At 33.7% G+C, this 18509-nt stretch overlaps 1 protein-coding gene across 2 annotated transcripts; it reads left to right on the top strand.

Annotated features, from left to right (window-relative positions):
* Positions 1–8233: 8233 nt before the first annotated feature.
* Positions 8234–18232, top strand: LOC110725298 (putative 1-phosphatidylinositol-3-phosphate 5-kinase FAB1D). Of its 2 annotated transcripts, none has more exons than XM_021904788.1 (13): positions 8234–8546; positions 9324–9543; positions 9624–9660; positions 9823–10431; positions 10810–10963; positions 11057–11398; positions 12198–13136; positions 13491–13816; positions 14211–14337; positions 14435–14590; positions 14894–16591; positions 16694–16960; positions 17472–18232. In XM_021904788.1, exons 2-13 carry the CDS (start codon positions 9324–9326, stop codon positions 17862–17864), a joined length of 5268 nt encoding a protein of 1755 aa, XP_021760480.1. In that variant the 5' UTR covers positions 8234–8546; the 3' UTR covers positions 17865–18232. The 2 variants fall into 2 exon arrangements, with proteins under 2 accessions (XP_021760480.1, XP_021760479.1); XM_021904787.1 differs by having other exon boundaries at positions 9282–9543.
* Positions 18233–18509: the final 277 nt, after the last annotated feature.

Genomic DNA, 18509 nt, shown 5'->3' with positions numbered 1-18509 from the left:
TACGTATGGAGTATATTCCTTTAATTCATCCCCTTGAGTTCTTCCTACAACCGACATATTCAATCTTCAAGCACAAAATTTCTCTGTTACTATAATTAACACAAATCGTCAAAAAATTAGTGTCAAGCAAAAAAAGTTTTAGTGAATATTACAAAGTAGTAGTTATCCAAGTAATGCGGTAGTAACAATTATCGAAAAGTAGATATGATAGTACGCAGGGGTCGGATACAGCTAACACCAAGGGTATGCCTTTGCATACCCGGCATGTTCAATAAAATAAAATTTGTAGTAGCTTTATGGCAAACAATTAAGTGTAACTAGCTAGTTATCCAAGTGTCTCTTAAGCTTTCTTGCATTGTCACTCTAATCTAGAGTTCGAATCTATTGTTAAACATTTTTCCCAACATTATTTTTACTGACTACTATATGTTTAGAACATTTAGGATTATTTTCTATTAAGTACATAATTGTGCACACCCTGTATGTGAATCTTGGATATGCCAGTACGTCGTGAAGGGTGATTATGTTTATTTCATCATATCAAATACTCGAGTAAATCTCTATTATACAAATCAGCTCTAGAAAAATTGAATGATGCTCACCTAAAATACCTTTTTCCTATTATTAGTTAAGATTAATGTTTTCAATACTAACGTTATATGAGTAGTCAGTTGGTCACGCATAGTCAAATCAGCTAATACAATCAGCTAGTCAAAATCAGTTAACACAATCAGGTTCACCTTTTAGCTTTTTACCAAACATGGCCATATTCTTTCAAAATTTATGGATGCATAGCACGCATGCATATTGGTCATGTTCAACTATTTTAATTTAGTTACTTATTTCATATTACTCGAAATAAAATAATACAGTAAAAGAGAGAGACAGTAGCTATGCCTTTAATAATGTGAAAACTCCGATTTTAGCATAATTTGTTGCAAGCAATTAAGCAAAGTGGACTCTTCTCTTCCAAACAACGGAATGTTCTTAACTTAGTTCGAAGGGCATTTTTCTTGTTTGTTCTTAGCTTTCAACACAAATTTACATCAATTGAAATAAATTAATTAAAGTTGCGGGAACTATAGATTATGAAAGAGACAAGAGATGAAATTATGGAAAAAATCAATAAAACGAAAAATCAAAAGTGGGCGGCATGAAAATTCACAAACTCAAGGGTTTAGAAAGTGACTTACACTATTAGGATAACTATTTTGTGTTTTTCAAAGCATGATTTATTACGCATTGGAGAATTATACCTATATTTAGATGATAAGATGATTTGGATCCCACGTTTAAGTTTTTAGGTTCCACAACAATTGGAAAAATATGCATGGTAACAATGTACTCCTTGCCTTTGTAATCAATTATCACAAATACAAATTCAGTTTTAAGGTGTACTGTGTTTTATTTCATATTTTTTTTATACGCAGTGTTGTATAATAGTTACAACATTATGTAATCTTGTATCTTGTAATTTGTATACTCACATAAATTTAAGGTTAAAAATATATACCCTGTTAAATATTTGTTGTAATTTTGGGGTATTATTTGTGAAATATAAAATATTCCAAAGTTGCAACTAATATTTAACGGAGATAGTATATTGAGATGAGTAAATCTCCTCGTTTTACAATAATTCTAAAACGAGGAAAGTAATTTTTTTAGCCACCGCGTCTTGGATGTATATTGTATATTTGTATGTATGAACATGGAGGAACATGTGATGGATGTATGTTGGATGGATCATTGGTTTAGAAAATAAGAAATAGTAACTGATAATAGTTGACTTTTAAGAGATATTGGAATAATGGGTTTGACAAAATCTCGTACAAAAAAACAAACAAATAGTATTTCTTTCATTTTTTTAATGACACCATTTGACTTTTACAATATTCATTAACTATACTTTGACTAGATTTTGTGATTTATAACTATGATAAAACATAGTTAAGTGGACTCTTGTTTGAATCGTCTCAATATATATTTTATTAAAATCCACTTCTTATAAATTTACAATGTCGTGATTTAGAGATATTAAACGTTAAAATAGTGCATTGACAAGCGTGAAAAGAGAAAGGTGTAAAAAAAAAAACAGAAGTAGTCTACTTTCCTCAACTTCCTCGAACTTTCTTAAATCCATTAGACAAACTACTCCGAATTATGCTTGCCCACTTGCAGATTTTATTTCAGGAAATTCCCGTTGGTTTTCTTATTATAATTTTTTTCAGCCAATTGATTTCTTATTATAATAATAGTAATACGATTATTCTAACTTGTCTTTACGAAAGATCATGACGATGTTTTAAAATTTTATACTATGTAACAATTTATTGATGCCACATTGCCACTAATTTTAGTAGTTGAACAATATGTCTATGTGTTAAGTACATTGATTTATATATGGAGTAATATATATCTAATGGCTATTTTATATACAAAAAAATGTTTGTTATCTCCAAATTTGTTGATTGTCAATTTTACTTCCCCTCAATTATTTAATTGTCAATTATCTTACCAAATGTTTTTAATGAATTTAGAGAAAAGTGTGTGGTATGATACTAAGTACGAATTAGCTTTTAATGATCATAAACTCCTAATTTAAGGATTTTAAGCTAAGAGTCCCAATAATGTTATCAATCCATAATGACCAAAGGAGCCGTCAATCATACACTTAAACTTAATTGTGAAAGGTGATGTGTGAGTTACATGCTTAAACTTAATTATCTCTTATTAATGTTGATTATATGTTTAATAATTTAAGTAAGGAATTAATTTTTCTAATTTTATTATCCATCTATGTTATGAAGTTTCTAAAATTAGTATGTCATAACAACCTAGCTATGGGGTGCACCAAGGTAATATGAAGTATAAATTTTGTTAAAAATAAAAAATAAAAAATTTGTGTTCTATTCACCTGATTTTTACTTATCTAATTATCTTACCTGAATTTATTTAAACTTATCTGAACTTATTAAATTAAAACTTATTTTAGTTGTAATTTGAACTTGGGTTACCCTTATCAGAATTTATTTTTCCTGAATTGAACTTATTAGACCTAAGTAAAAAATAAGGTGAACAAAATAGGCCTTTAAAAGATAATTTATTTTCTATGTATTAACCGAGATATTAGTTATATATGAAGTATATATATGACAAGTAATTAGTTATTTTTTCTTTACTTGCACCTAAATTTTGTATTACAAGTATAAGTTACACGAATAACAAAAGGATGTGCTCAATGTTATCTAAACCTATGGATCGATATCTAAAATGATTGACGATACGTCTTCAAATGAGTGAACCCTCTATGTCGAGTCCATCAACGAACATAATTAAATTTTTTTTTATTTTTTTTATGTTTTGGACAACTCAATCACACATTTGTTTATAGTTCAAATGAGTTGCCGTATATAACGTATATCTTTTCTTTTTGTTCTGTATATCATGAAATTTAAGACGAATTTTCAAACATACATGAAGTATTAAGCCAACTTACATTTGGTTCTCGATTTAGGTGATGTTTAGATAGGGTGTTGTATCTTCTCAAGTTCTTACATCACTTATAAGTTATAACATCAAGAATCAAAAATCCTAGGAACTTCAAATTGCTAATGAAATGACATGAAAGAAAACCGTAACCATGGGATTGATTAAATGATTAGTTCGAGGACAGCTTAGGCTTCCTTAACATAATCACAAATGATTGATGGACCAATGTGTAACTTTTGATGCAAACAAGGATTGTAATTCTCCACTAATATTCGGACACGTAGGATATTAATTATATTAATCATGTTACTACATTTTCTTAGGATTTTTTTTTTTTTAATAATGTTGCTTATCTGTGTTCATGTACGAGTAGCCAGCTGGAACTCCATATTTGTTGGTGCCCAAATCATTGGCTTCTCAAAATAATTGTATTTTAATAGTTGTTGATTTTTTTAAAGTTAAAAATAATATCTAAATTTTTCTCGTCAAAGATTTTGGAAGAAACATTGAAATGAGAATTACATCTTGCTTATACTTGAACTTGTACGCAACTATAGGGTGGAGAACGCAAATACTTGTATCTAAATTTGTTTTGAAATTATTTAAATACGAATTGAAGTATTTCGTATATTTAAGCATCCCAAATTCATTTATTATGTTGGAGTTACCCTTTATGCATTTATAGGACTATTATAAGAAAAATATAGTACTCCATACTAAACACAGGTTTTTTTAGGAACAAAAAATTTTGTTAAAATGAGATTAGGATCTATATGAATTATATACTCCTATTAATGATATGGATGATTTTGTGACTTGTTGATATGGAATGAACTACATACCTAAATCATGCGGTAGGAGCTGTAAAAATTTAATTGCAAATCTCACTAGTATATATATATGAAAAAATGTAATCATGTGAGATAATGTTAAAAATGATGATTCAATATACGAAGTATAAGCTTATTACTTTGTAATATTAACCATTGCGTATTAAAGATAAATTTTGTTAAATTATTGTATTGACCGCTGTAAAAACCAATTGGACGGTACTCCATACAACCAATTTGTACTTTGTAGCAAGTAGAGTAAAATAGTAAATATACTACTCCGTAGTCAGCCTGAGATTTTGGTCCTAGGAAATTTTGGTCTCAGGCGATGGATGAATCTCACATCCACGCTTTGGTAATTGGTAACTAAACTATGGGTGAACGTAAAGGTGATCATTGGAAGGAGCGGGTTGAGGCCAAAAAAATCAGCCCATTTCTCGGGTCGAGCCAAGTTTGGGCCGGAAATTATGTGTTCAAGCCCGTCTAAAATGGTCGGGCTGGGCAAAAAAAACAACTAAAATGGCATAAAAACGTTTTCCCAAGCCCGCCCAAAAAAAAAAAATCTACCCATGCAAAACCCGCCCAAAATCAGGCCGGGCTCACTTTGATCAGCTCTAGGTGAACGTCATGTTCATATTTTCCTTTGATACAAAGTGTGTGATTGTGACGTAAAATGTTTATTTTATACATCATGATTATAAACTCAACAAAGTCTTTCACGTATTACATACTTTGATATATATAGTAATAAATAATAATTTGCAAATTTTGGAATTTTTTTTTCTTTATGAAATTGTAACGACTATTCCTTTTTCTTTCTTTGTTTGATTAATTTAATTCAAGGATACATTTTGATTAAATGATTAGTACCATAATATCCAACCTTGGCGGAAAAATATAAGGAACATGGAATTTAATGCTTTAAATTAAGTATAACTAACTTTATTAATTGATTTTCTCATGGTCGGTTTGCACCATTAATTGTATATGTTTTCATCGATCTTATTTCTAAAACTAGAATGTTACTGAATGATTTGATTTTTATTGTGAACTGCTAAACAACGCTCCCATTTTACATGACATCGCTCCTTTTTTGACATGGAAGGACGATATTGCCCTTTGTGTAAGTTGTAGTATATAATGGTATAATATCATTCCCGACCCCTCCACTTACTACCACGTGGTAAAAAAAAAAAAAATCCCGACCCCACCACATTCGATCCAACACCAAAAATCCGAAATTTTTTCTTAAAAAATTTATTAAGCTTTAGCGATGGGTTTAAGACGATGGACGACGACAACGATCGTACACCGGAGGCATCGTCGGAGTATTCTGTAAGTCCTCGTACTTTTTTTTTTTTTTTTGAAATTAAAACATCCGCCTAAAGGTGGATCCGGAAATTCTGGGCGGATCTGTTTTTTTTTTTGATTTTTTTATTTGATTAAATAATCAAATTTATTAATGTAATCTTTGTATGATTATTATTATAATTTTTATTGTGATTATTATTAATTTTGTGATAAATTGAGTAATTAGTATTATTATTGTTGTTGTGATCCATGTTGTAATTATTTGCTCATTTAATCTCTCTAGGAAAAAAAAAAAATCAAATTAAGTAAAATCTGGAAAAAAAAAAATTAAAAAAAAAATAAAAAAAAATAAATCAAATTAAGTAAAATCTGGAAAAAAAAATAAAATAAAAAGTAGAGTTCCGCCTGAAAATTCCGGAAGTACCAAAGAGGATCCGGAATTTTCAGGCGGATCCACCACCGAACATCCGGAAATTTAAGGCGGATGGGTAGATCCGCCTGAAAATTTCGGATCCTCCTTGGTACTTCCGGAATTTTCAGGCGGAACTCCACTTTTTTTTTTTTTTTTTTTTTTTTTTTTTTTTTTTTTTAGAGAGATGAAATGAGAGTGAAGTGAGTTGTGATTTCAGAAATGAGTGTTGTGAGTATTTGTTTATGAGGGGTAAATACGGAAGTTCATATAAAAAATGCGAGGGGTAAAATGGGAGCGACGTTTAACTACCCCTTATATTTTGTCAAGTGTACCTCTCTAAGCACTTTAGCCAATGAATTTGTTTATATGCCTTTATACCACATTCAATACATGAAATATAGAACTTATAGAAGTATAGAAATTAGTAATACGTGTCAATCCTTGTAAGAACTAGGTCGCCAAACCCTTTCATATACTAATATGTCAAGTCTTACCTGTACCAAATCAATGATTTAACCGTCTCAGATCAGCTGTTGCTAAATTAAGTCATTGCCGATAGTATTGATTTCCACATAAGTATTGGAACATAGCAGTACAATTCCCTTATATGACTACCCTCTTACAAAAACCTATTGTTTTGAGATTCAGCCCATTGATGTTCATTGGTGAGATTTGTAGAAAATAGGAATTGGATTTTACCTTGGGAAAATTACATGTTTCACTTACTCTCTCAAGCCCTGTGAATAAAAATAAAATAAAATAAAATAAAATTTTGTGGGGCAGGAAATAAATGTGAAAACCTTGCGCCGTACAGTAAAATACAAGTAAACATCAATTTTGGACATCAAAGTCAACCACACCTCTGTACCAAGTACCAACAATTGTATGCCTGCCTACCGTATACCAAAAAAAAAAAAAAAAAAAAAAATACCTTCAATTGTGTATTTCTCCCATTGAAAATAAAATAAAATTACAGTTCAACAACTTTTTTAAAATTTTATACAGAATATTTCGTGTTTTGTAATTACTTCGTATATAACAGTTTTATCGCCTCCATCGTTCTATTAGTATTTCTTCTTTATTCATAATCAAACTCCATATTTAAACTATACAAAAATTAAAAGTATGTATACCACAAGTCTAAATTTTCTTTTCTCTTTTTTATGTTTTTAAATATATGTAATTTGTATATTCAATGGAACCTAAAAATGATTTTTTTATTATTATTATTTTTTTTTTAACAAAAAAGTTTATACGTACAAGTCCATAGTAATAATATATGAACATCACATGCCCCACAAAGGCCACAACACATACACCAGCAGATCTCATCTTAGATAATGAGACCAGAATCTTAAACATTATAATGATATTTGATACTCTCTCCCCCTTAAATAATACTCCGTACCTAAAACAACTAAAAGTGCAAAAGCCTAAATGCATGTTTTTTAAAGGGAAATTGGGGTGAAGATTTTTAACTTTTCATCATTATTTGACTTATACTATGTATTGTATATTAATGATAGCTCTTTTTTCCTTCAAAAAAAATAAAAATAAAAATACTATGTGTGTATAATTGCACTTACTAAAAAAATTCCTACACTTTTTAAATTATTTTTTCATGTAAAAATATACAATAACCACAATAGACAATAACATGATCAAATTATATTAAATACAAGCAACTAAGCTAATGGATTAGACATGATCTCATAATTACAATCAACTTTTCGACATAAACTAGAAATAAACACACACATAATCTATTACAGAAAAGGATTCACACGTGAAATACAAATATATTTATAGCCGCTAAACCTATGTCATCTTCTATCATCTTTCAAATTTGGCAACAACTTGACAAGTGATGTTCTTATAATGTACTTGTAAATGCCAAGCTTCTAAATTTCTAATGAAAATTTCAATTAGTGTATTATCTCAAATTAATGGTAAAATTAGCAGAAATAATCTTTTTGATCATATTTTTATCGCAGGACTATGTATATCATTTCCATTATAATTTTTGTTTTGGCAGGACATCAACATTTTTTTTTTTTTTTTGAAAGCACATCAACATTAATATTATTGTTATTATGATTAATTAATAGCGGTGGAAAATTTAATTTATATTTCGTATAATTTAAAAAATAAAATAAAATACTATGGTATTTAAATTTAGTTGTGGTGACGGAGAAGAGTGTGGACCCACCTTTATATTGACAATTTCTTCTCCTCGTTTCTATTCTTCCTCTTCTACATTTCCTCTCACTCTCTCTCTCTCTCTCTCTCTCTCCTCTCCTCCTTTCTCTCTCTTACACTTTTTCTCTCTCCTCCTGAAGAAGTCTTTGCGTTTCTTCACGGGTTATTTGCTTCTGATCAGAAATTCTTTGAGAATTTTTTTGGGGCACAATCAGAATTTATTGGTTTGAACTCTGTTGACTGTTTTACGACTTCAATTTCCAGTGAAATTTGCTTAACTTTGCATTAATTTGGTTACTTGTAAGGTCAGTTGCTTTAATTATTTTTCCACTTTCAATTTTTTATAGTATCAATTCCATTGATTTCTGTGAATTTCTAGTATGTTTGTCTTTTTTTTTTTTGCTTTTGTTTTACTTTGCGTGTTTTCATTAATGGCGTGTAAATAAATCCTCTCGAACTTAAATTCTGGTGATCAATCCTTTTTTTTTTTCCCTGAAAATTCAATTAGTGGATAAATTATAGTTGAAATCTAGTTTTGAGTAGCTTGTGGAATTGTGAATATACGGAGTATTTGAATTATGGGTATACGGAGTATTTGAATTGTGAGTATATGGAGTAATTGATACTTGAATCTTGAAATTTCAGTAGTTTGATTTGTGGGTATATTGTGAAAATTGAAATGGTTGTCATCTAATTTGATTTTTGGGTGTATATTTGTTTGGGTATATTTCGACTGATTTCTTGATTATGGTATGGGTGTATTTTGATCAATTCTGGGTTTCTTTTGATTGATTATGCAGTTTATATTGATCAATATGGGTAGTTTCATGAGTTAATTGATTGTATTAGTCTTAATCGTTGACTTTCGACGAATTTTGATCTTGATGCTTGAGAAGGGGATGATAAAAAGGAATTGTTAAACAACCAATAATGGACTGGATTTTGGTATTTGAGATTGGAATCTGTTGATGTTTGTGCATATTACATTATAAGTTTTTTTTGGGATGATGTAGTCAACTGAATATCTTGTGTTCATCTAGTTTGGCAGCAGACGAGTTTCTTGACTTGGACTAATGTTGTAGATGTGTCAGTTTAGTTCCGAGTCAAATGAACAAATGGAACCAAATGATAATCAAGAATTGTCGGGGCTTACCGGGGAAGAGAAAGTAGTTTCCTCTATATCACATGCTGTTAATCCTGAACACGGAATTGTACAGAAGGATGCTTCAAGTACTCTTGAAGAGCCCTCACTCGGTCCACCTAAATCACTGGCGAGCTGTGAAAGTTCTGCTTCTATTAGCAGTAAGATGCTGTACTTGTGCATTTCAATGATGAGTTTAGTATGATTTTGTATGATCTCATGGCTGCCTTTTGTTTTCCAGGTGAGTACTCTGTGGATGTCAACCCATATAGTGATGGGTATGTCTGTAACTTTGTATTTCCAGGACTGTGAATGTAATTATGATAATATTGTGTGTTCTAGATTACAGATGACAATGATATTCTACATAGGGTTTACACTTTTCCTAAGTTTCTGTATGCTAGATGCATGACTTCTTTTTTCTTATTTAATTTTGCTAGACATACTAGAGAAGATGGGCATGGGTCCGAGAGTGGTTTTGAGGATCCCAGATACAGGTTATATCAAGCTAGGTTGTATCAAGCTCCTGAGCAGTTACATGATGTTAAGGAAAATCACGAGGAGGATAAAAATGGTTTGATGCTTGAAAACTTGGACAGTCACGTTACAAATAGTGAGGGTGGTACAAGCAGTGATGAGTCTTTTGATGAAGCAGATGTATCAACTCCTACCTTTTATGAACGAGATGAGATTTGGGATCCACCAGAAGCTGAGAATGCAAATGATGACATTGCAAATAGCGTGGGTTTTGATGTTGAAGAGTATGCTAATGCCGATAGCTCAGAGTGGGGAAATCCCAGATCGAAGGAGATTGAGTTGGCCAGGGAAAATGTAAAGAATGAGAAGTTCAAGGACTTGGTGAGCCAGCTACTTAGTAAACTTGGTGTAGAAATCTGTAATGACAAGGATGAAAACTGGGTGGATATTGTTACAGATTTGGCATGGCAAGCTGCTAAATTTGTGGAGCCTGGTGTCACTGAGGGTAAAGCTATGGATCCATTTGGATATGTGAAGATCAAATGTGTTGCTGCTGGATCTCCTAAAGAAAGGTTTTTTGGGTTCATATTGAGCTTTCTACATGCACCTTTTGCATTCTGTTAATCAGTTGACGAGAAATTTTGTGGTTTCAGGAGATCTTAGATTGCTTACATACTGTTTGAAAAAAAAAAAAAAAAAAAACTCTAGTAAATTATGTTTTCTTCACTGATTTCCATTTCTCAATCAGTTTGGTGGTTTCTTTGATGTAAAAGAAGTCTCTAGATGACAGCAAGTTTTATTTGCAACATACTTCATAGTTTATCTTAGTAAATTTTTCTGTGATTTAAGGAATCCATGAGTGTACTGAGATTTTTAGCGAGGTATTAGTTTTGTAATGAAGTTGTCTGCTTCTGTCTTAATGAAAATTAATGTGTACATATGTTTTGCAGTCAATTAATTAAAGGCTTGGTTTTTAAGAAGCATGCTGCTCACAAACACATGATTACCAATTACACAAATCCTAGATTGTTACTAATACAAGGAATGCTGGGTCCATCATCTGTTTCATCTGGGCTGTCATCATTTAGCTCAATGATTTCTGAGGTAAATTGTCGTTGTTTGAAAGTTTAAATTTCTTTCTTGTCATTTTAATTATAAGTTGCTGCTTGTTCTGATTGGATTAAGTTCCTTTGATAGGATGAAGTCAACTGGGGTGAACTTATGCAGAATTTGCAAGCATGTCAACCAAACGTTATTTTGGTGGAGAAATCTGCTTCTCGTGCTGTCATGGAGAAGATCCTTCAAATGGGAGTTACCCTGGTCCTTGATATGAAGCTTGATCGCTTGGAAAGGATTGCTCGTTGTATTAATTCACCCATCTTGTCCTGTGATTCACCATTTAATCAGGAGCTAAAACATTGCACTGAACTTTATTTTGAGAAGTTTGTGGAGGAGCATACTATTGTTGCTGAAGGTGGAAAAAAGCCATCTAAGACTTTGATGTTTGTGGTGGGAAGTCCGACACGTCTTGGTTGCACAGTAAGTCCAATTTTAATATGCTACTCTTGTAAATTTATTTGTAGAAGTCTTTTCACTGCCTATGCAAATTACTAAAACAGGGGAATGAGTGGATCCTGAGCTTGGCCTACTTAGGACAGGAGTACCGAAATACACGAGTAGGTGTATAATGTTCTAGTTCACATGATAAACTGATCATTTAGGAGCTACTGGAGAATCATTTTTGTTTTTTTTTTTTTTTTCGTTTTTCCTACCAAATAAAGGTCTAGATTTGCCCCTATGTGCAGGGTCCTGTGGTAAATAAAGGTCTAGATTTTCTAGTTCACATGATTTTGACATATGCATAATTACTTGAGACAAGGATAAAGGCTGATTACATGTCGCGTGAACTACTTCCTCCGTTTTATTTAGATGCATCACTTATATAATTGCGGATTCCTAGGCAATTTTTGGAGTAGAGAGAGAAAGAGAGAAAAAATTATAGAGGGCCCATGTGATAGGAGAGAGATAGAGAAATTTTTTTAACAAAAAGGGAAAGAGATGCATCTAAATTAAAACTTCCTTTTTTAGAAAGTGATGGATCTAATAAAAAACGGAGGAAGTAATAAAGAGATTATTGTGTGCCATTCTTTATGCAGTGTCTAGCTTTCCTAATTATTCTGGTGTCCTAGAACGCTTATCCATTAGGATTATCTTCTAGTAAAGTACTGATGCTTTAAATGGGAGCAGGGTGGAATACTGTGAATTATTTAAACTGTTGAGGGTTGATATGACTATTGTTTAGAATATTAAATAAATGACTTGAATTTTAATGGCACAGATTCTGCTAAAGGGTTCTCATGCTGAAGAGTTGAAGAAGATCAAGTGTGTTGTACAGTGTGCTGTTGTAATGGCTTATCATTTTCTCTTGGAAACTTCCTTTCTTTTGGATCAGAAATCTATGTTCTCCACTATTGCCTCTGGAAAAGCTGCTGATATCTCATCAACCAATGAACAGTCCACTTCTGTTGTCTCTGAACATTCCAGTATTCCGCATAGTGAGGAGCCTAATCTAGGTGATTTACCGGCAGATGGAGTACAGGTCCTCATCTCCGATGGTGATGATCAGGCGTCTTCTTATGAGCGAGCTGCCCATGATATTATGGCTTCCAATGAGGTTCAAGAGGGAGAGTCCTTTCATGCCAAGGAGTTCACTGCCAAAGATGCTGAGATTGCTTCTCCCCGTGGATCTCATGACAAACTTTCCCACAATATGCAGTTTGCAGCTGACTGCCAGTTGCCTCCCAAACTCTCTGTCGCATCAAGAGCATTCTCAAATGCCCCAGAGATACTTTCAACTGTCTCCCCAGCTACTTATGAACACATGTCTACTTACATGGACTTGAATGGGAGGGAACTTGAAGCTCAAACTGCAGTCTCAATTCCTGTGTCACCCACTGAAGATCCTGCCGAGCGATCTGACATAGAGGCAAAGAACTTGGCCAAAGAAGACAATTCCATTTATAATGATTCCCAGCCAGTGTCCACTTCCTCTACCGCTGAGGGGGCAAAGGGACCTGCAGATGATGGTGAAGAGAGCATCACTGCAAAGGATGAAATCAGCAGTGTTTTGGACTCTGAGAGTATCTTGGTTTTGATGTCTAGACGAAATGCTATAAAAGGGACTATTTGCGAGCAAAGCCATTTTTCTCAAATCAAATTTTACAGGAATTTTGATGTTCCCCTTGGGAAGTTCTTACGGGATAATCTTTTCAATCAGGTTATATCCATTCTGCTGGACTGTTTTAGTAACTATCCTTTGTTGAATGTGCAACTTTGTTTTTTCTTAAGCTGTTGTTGCTCAGATTTTTGTGGTTGGTTTCTATACGTTTGATTGGGTGATTTATAGAACTATAAGTAAATCCTTCTGCACTATATGTGAATGACTCGTGTGATTTCATTGTGAATAAATGAGAGAATTGCGTAAAATTTTTAAATTACTGGCGGTATGTTTCACTGATGCGGTGTAGTCTGATTCTAAATCCGTTTATTTCCATAAAGTTGGGTGTGTTGTATTTAAATGTGTATTTATATATTTTGAATGCGAGCCTTACTGAATCTATTGGATGTGTAGGATCTTAATTGTGAGACATGCGGTCAAGGTCCTGAAGCTCATTACTACTATTATGCTCATCACAGCAAGCAGCTCACTATACGAGTCAAACAACTTGGTGATAAGCATTTGCCTAGAGAACCTGAAGGGAAACTTTGGATGTGGAGTCGTTGTAGTAAATGTGAACCTGATAAAGAGAAGGCAACCAAAAGAGTATTGATATCTGATGCTGCACGTTGCTTGTCATTTGGCAAATTTTTGGAGCTCAGCTTTTCAAGTCATTCTTCATTTAATAGGCTTGCTGGCTGTGGGCATTCCTTTCAGAAGGACTTCCTCTACTTTTTTGGGTATATATTCTGTCCTATATGCTTAATTTTTGCTTACTTATTTTCCCTATTGTACACTTTTGTTTAGTTTTGTGGTATTAATTACTACTCCGTAAGATAGAGCCCTTTTAATTACATTTTAGAAACAAAGTCCTATTTCAACTCAGAACTCAGAACTCTTTCTAATGACAGTGTTGCACTTTATCCTTGTTTTGATTAGTTTACTGGCTGCATTAAGGAAAAACTTTTTCAACCCTGTGCTCTTAGGAAAGCTCTTTCTAATGGTTGGAAATGCAAGTATCTGGCTTGAAACTTTGTTCAAAAAGTGTAATCAAATGTCATTGTTTCTGTTTCGACTGTAAATATGATCGTTCACTGTTCTATATGACCTTCTGATTTATTACACGACTTGCAGTCTGGGCTCTATGGTTGCTATGTTTCAGTACTCTCGTGTTGCAATATATACCGTTTCTGTGCCAGCCCACAAGTTGGAGTTCAATAGTTTAATTGACAGAGACTGGCTCCAATCCGATATTGGGACGGTATGCCCTTTCTTTTTTAAGATTCTGTATGGAAGAAAGGTGCCAAATGGTTTCTTCTGTAAGATTTAATTAGTTTCCTTCCCTCTATTCCTTGCAGGTCTACACTTCAGGGCTATGCCTTTTTAATGAACTTGAAAAATACTTGAAAAAAATTGAATCTCGCTTTTCTGGCTGTAATCTGGTTCTTAATGGATATTCAAAAGGGTTTGCTGACATTGTAGACATGTTGAAGTTGGAAAAGTCTGAATTTGAAGTAAGTTTCCTTTTCCATGCATGTGAGCTTTCATGTATCCTGAATTCCTGATCTGTGCTCACTGCTTGAGTGGATATAGGGAACCATTCTCCTTCTTCATCATCATTGTTTCATTTTCTTTTTTCTATTTAGTCATCCCAGTTAGCATTAGCCTTGATTCTCTGTCTTAAATTTAACTTAAATGAATGCCAAAGTAATTATGCACTCGCTCATGTCACGGCACTTGGATGTAGTGCATCACTGCATTCCAAAACCCAAACTAAGATTATCTTATTATTTTGGCTGTATTATTGTGAAAAACAGGAGAACTTTAAAAATAAGAATGAAGATTCACATGACTCTGTGCATAAACTTCTGAGCATGAACCGACTTCGATGGGAAATTATGCTTGAAGCATGTATTTGGGACCGGCGATTGCAGTCACTACTTTCTTCTTCCCGTGAATTTCCCCAGTCTACTGTTACTGACAATAATGAAGTGGCGCAGAGGCAACTGGGTTTGAAGGAGGATGGCTTCCCTGGAAAAGTAACTGAAGAGTCTAAGACAGCTGCAGAAACAGCACAAAAGCAAATGCTGTTGGAAAAGCACAGATCTGGAACAGAGGGTGAAATGATACAAAAGATTGCTGATAATGATTCGCAAGCGCTTGTGGATTCAGAAAAAGAGCATAGTGACGGGACAGTGGAAACTACTACTAAGGTGGTGGAAAGACAAACTGGGTCAAACAATGGAGGTGCTGAAGAAATTGGAGTACAGAGAACTGAAGATGGCCATTCTAATTTAAAGATTGAGAATGAAGTTATTGCACATGGTTATGACAGAACTTCTGAGAACCCTAATGATGTAGAGGTCCAAATTGAGATGGTTGCAGAAACAGAAAATCATTTAGATAAGGAATTCCCAAATGAGGGAATCCTTGTATGCCGTGGAGAGCAAGACTTGATAAGCTTGCCCATTGTCGAGGAGAATACTGTGATGCCACCCTCAGATGATTTAGTCTCAAGTATATCATTGTCTCAAGAGTCTAATGGGAGCACAGATCTTCCTTCCCATCTTCATTCTGATGAGATTACTCAACAGGACAGTGTTTCACTGTCTAGCCATCTGTCGGAAGATAGAAGCATATCCATTGATGCGGATAAGGAAGATAGTAGTTGCTCTGCTGATGGAGAGGTATCTGAAAGAATAACTTCTCTGCTGAAGTTAGACTCCCCGTGGTGGAATCCATTTAAACAAACTCGAAATGAGTGCATGGAGGATCTTCTGGAAGGCCGCCCGTCTAAATTCGGTCACTTGCCCAAATTTGAACTGCTACACTCTCCTGACTTCTTGCCTACAGTATCTCAAGTAATCATTGATGAGGGTACCAGGATTCACATGCCTCTCAGAGATGGTGACTTCATTGTATCGGATTTTGATGGTGAAATCTCAAGCTCCGTCGCTTGTGCGTTGGCCTTAATGGAAATTTCAGCCCCTCCAGCATCAATTAGAGATGAATTTACTTCTCTGAAACGTGCTACATCTGAGCCTTGGCCTTTGAGCAGCTTTCATGATCCAGATTTTATTCATTCTTCATCAAGCATGACTTTCACAGAATCTCATCTATCCAGCATTGACAGCTTGAATCGAGTGGATTCTCTTGTTTCTTATGGGCGAGTGTACAACGAAGTTATTCTAGGCATTGAAAAGTATCCTATGAAGGGAAAATATTCAGTAGTTATTATACATCCCACTGAATTCCGCGATCTTCGGGAAAGATGCTGCCCATCAGAACTTGATTATATTGCTTCCCTTAGTCGCTGTAAAATTTGGGATGCCAAAGGTGGGAAGAGCAAGTCTGTCTTTGCCAAAACACTTGACGAGAGGCTTATTGTCAAGGAAATTAAGAAGACTGAATTTGAGTCGTTCATGAAGTTTGCCAATGAGTATTTTAAGCACATGAAGGAATCTGTTTACTCTGGGAATCAGACTTGCCTTGCGAAAATTCTGGGAATTTATCAGGTTTGAATACATTTCTACATGGTTTCATCCTTGCTTTCACTTTTTATATCGATAATTGCCTTATGCATGGACCTTTTTTAATCTTTGCATCCGTGTTTGCAGGTCACTATTAGAAATCCCAAGAGCGGCAAAGAGACAAAGCATGATCTCATGGTTCAGGAGAACCTTTCTTTTGGCAGGAACATTACTCGTCAGTATGATTTAAAGGGTGCATTGCATGCTCGTTTCACCACAACTGCTGATGGTGCAGGAGATGTTCTATTGGACCAGAATTTTGTGAATGACATGAATTCATCACCTTTATATGTTGGCCAGAAAGCTAAGAGACTTCTACAACGGGCAGTCTGGAATGATACAACATTTCTCAAAGTAAGTTCTGATGATCTGCATAGCATCTTATTTTGGTTGCATCCTCTACCCTCACCCCATGTATGAATGCAGGATAGAATGAATGAAATCTAGTTAATCTACATTTTTTTTTATTTTTATTATTATTATTATTATTATTATTATTATTATTATTATTATTATTTTTTATATATATACAAGTATATATCAAGTTACCTAGACTCTGCTCTCTTTACCTGATTTTGGACTAAATTGAAATGAAAATTCTGATTTTTGCTTATTAGAACTGAATTTTACTGCTAATAACTGATTTTCACCAATTCAAAATAATTTATGCTGGTTCTACAGAGTTTTTTATTTTTCTTTTCTTTTTTTCTTTTTGCTTTCATATCCAGTACTCCCTTTTACTAATTAAAGCTATTTTTCATTGGTGAAAGTTGACATTTACTAACATTTATCTTTAGGGATTAGATGGGTAGGGCCTTATGGTGTACCTTTTGTTTCTGATCATTTTTTCTTCCTTTCATGGCAGAATATAGGAGTCATGGATTATTCTTTATTGGTGGGGGTTGATAGGCAACGCCGAGAGCTGATATGTGGGATCATAGATTATCTAAGACAATACACTTGGGATAAGCAATTTGAAACATGGGTGAAGTCATCTCTTGTTGTTCCCAAGAATTCCTCACCAACCATTATCTCACCACAAGAATATAAGAAAAGGTTTAGGAAGTTCATGGACACTCACTTCCTGACTGTCCCAGATCACTGGTGTTCAAACAGATCTTCCAATCCTTGCAAACTTTGTGGCGTCAAAGTTCATGATATATCTGTCACAAAGTCAGAGAAGCAGGAGGAGCTAATTGGTGTTCCAACCCAAGAGAAGCGCAAGGAGGAGCTAGATAGTCTTCCAACCCAAGATTAGCTTCAGTTCAACATTCTTTACTCATTTGCACTTTAATTTTCTTTCCCTTTTTTTATTTTTTTTTTATTTTTTTACAGTTAAAAATTGATACTGTACATAGATTGCTACTGCTGCTGCACATAACAACCGGTTATGCTGCGATTATTTAGCAGATAACTGGGTATATGTTATGTTAGAATTAGGCCAACTGTGTGCAGGTTGAGCTATATACGCATGAAAATTTTGTAAATTCTGTAGCAAGCTGCGGTAATGACGACAAAGCATATATTTGGAGCTTTGATAATGCTGAAGCTGAAAACTACTATACTGAAACTATTTTTTATACTATTTTTGTTTCTGTGAACAGTTGAATGTTGAACATTGGTATCCTGATCGTCTAATTCAAGAAGATAATTGTTTGTATGCTGCTTCTTGAATATGCTTATTTTATCCACAAATATGAAGTCCTTCCTAATTGTTAATCGAGGGCTTTTTACCTTGGTACCTTATACTTTGTATAATGAAAGTCCTCTTACCTTAATAACTTTTTTATGGTCTACAAGGGAGTCGAGTGTTGGTTGATCTATCTTCGTTATACGTTAGAATTAAGCCAACTGTGTGCAGGTTTTCAGCCGTTTCTGCGAATATAATTTTTGATTCTAGCTT

Source organism: Chenopodium quinoa, unplaced genomic scaffold, assembly GCF_001683475.1.
Source record: "Chenopodium quinoa cultivar QQ74 unplaced genomic scaffold, ASM168347v1, whole genome shotgun sequence".
In the NCBI taxonomy this organism is placed as follows: domain Eukaryota; kingdom Viridiplantae; phylum Streptophyta; class Magnoliopsida; order Caryophyllales; family Amaranthaceae; genus Chenopodium; species Chenopodium quinoa.
The sequence above is the reverse complement of the archived record's forward strand: the minus strand, read 5'-3'. Positions and strand labels throughout refer to the sequence as shown.

Excerpts from the sequence above, each read along its gene's own strand:
- LOC110725298 (XM_021904788.1), top strand. The coding sequence starts at position 9,324 with ATGTGTCAGTTTAGTTCCGAGTCAAATGAACAAATGGAACCAAATGAT. Across the intron at positions 13,817-14,210 it reads GACTTCCTCTACTTTTTTGG|TCTGGGCTCTATGGTTGCTA; the intron begins GTATATATTCTG and ends CACGACTTGCAG. Across the intron at positions 16,961-17,471 it reads ATGATACAACATTTCTCAAA|AATATAGGAGTCATGGATTA; the intron begins GTAAGTTCTGAT and ends CTTTCATGGCAG.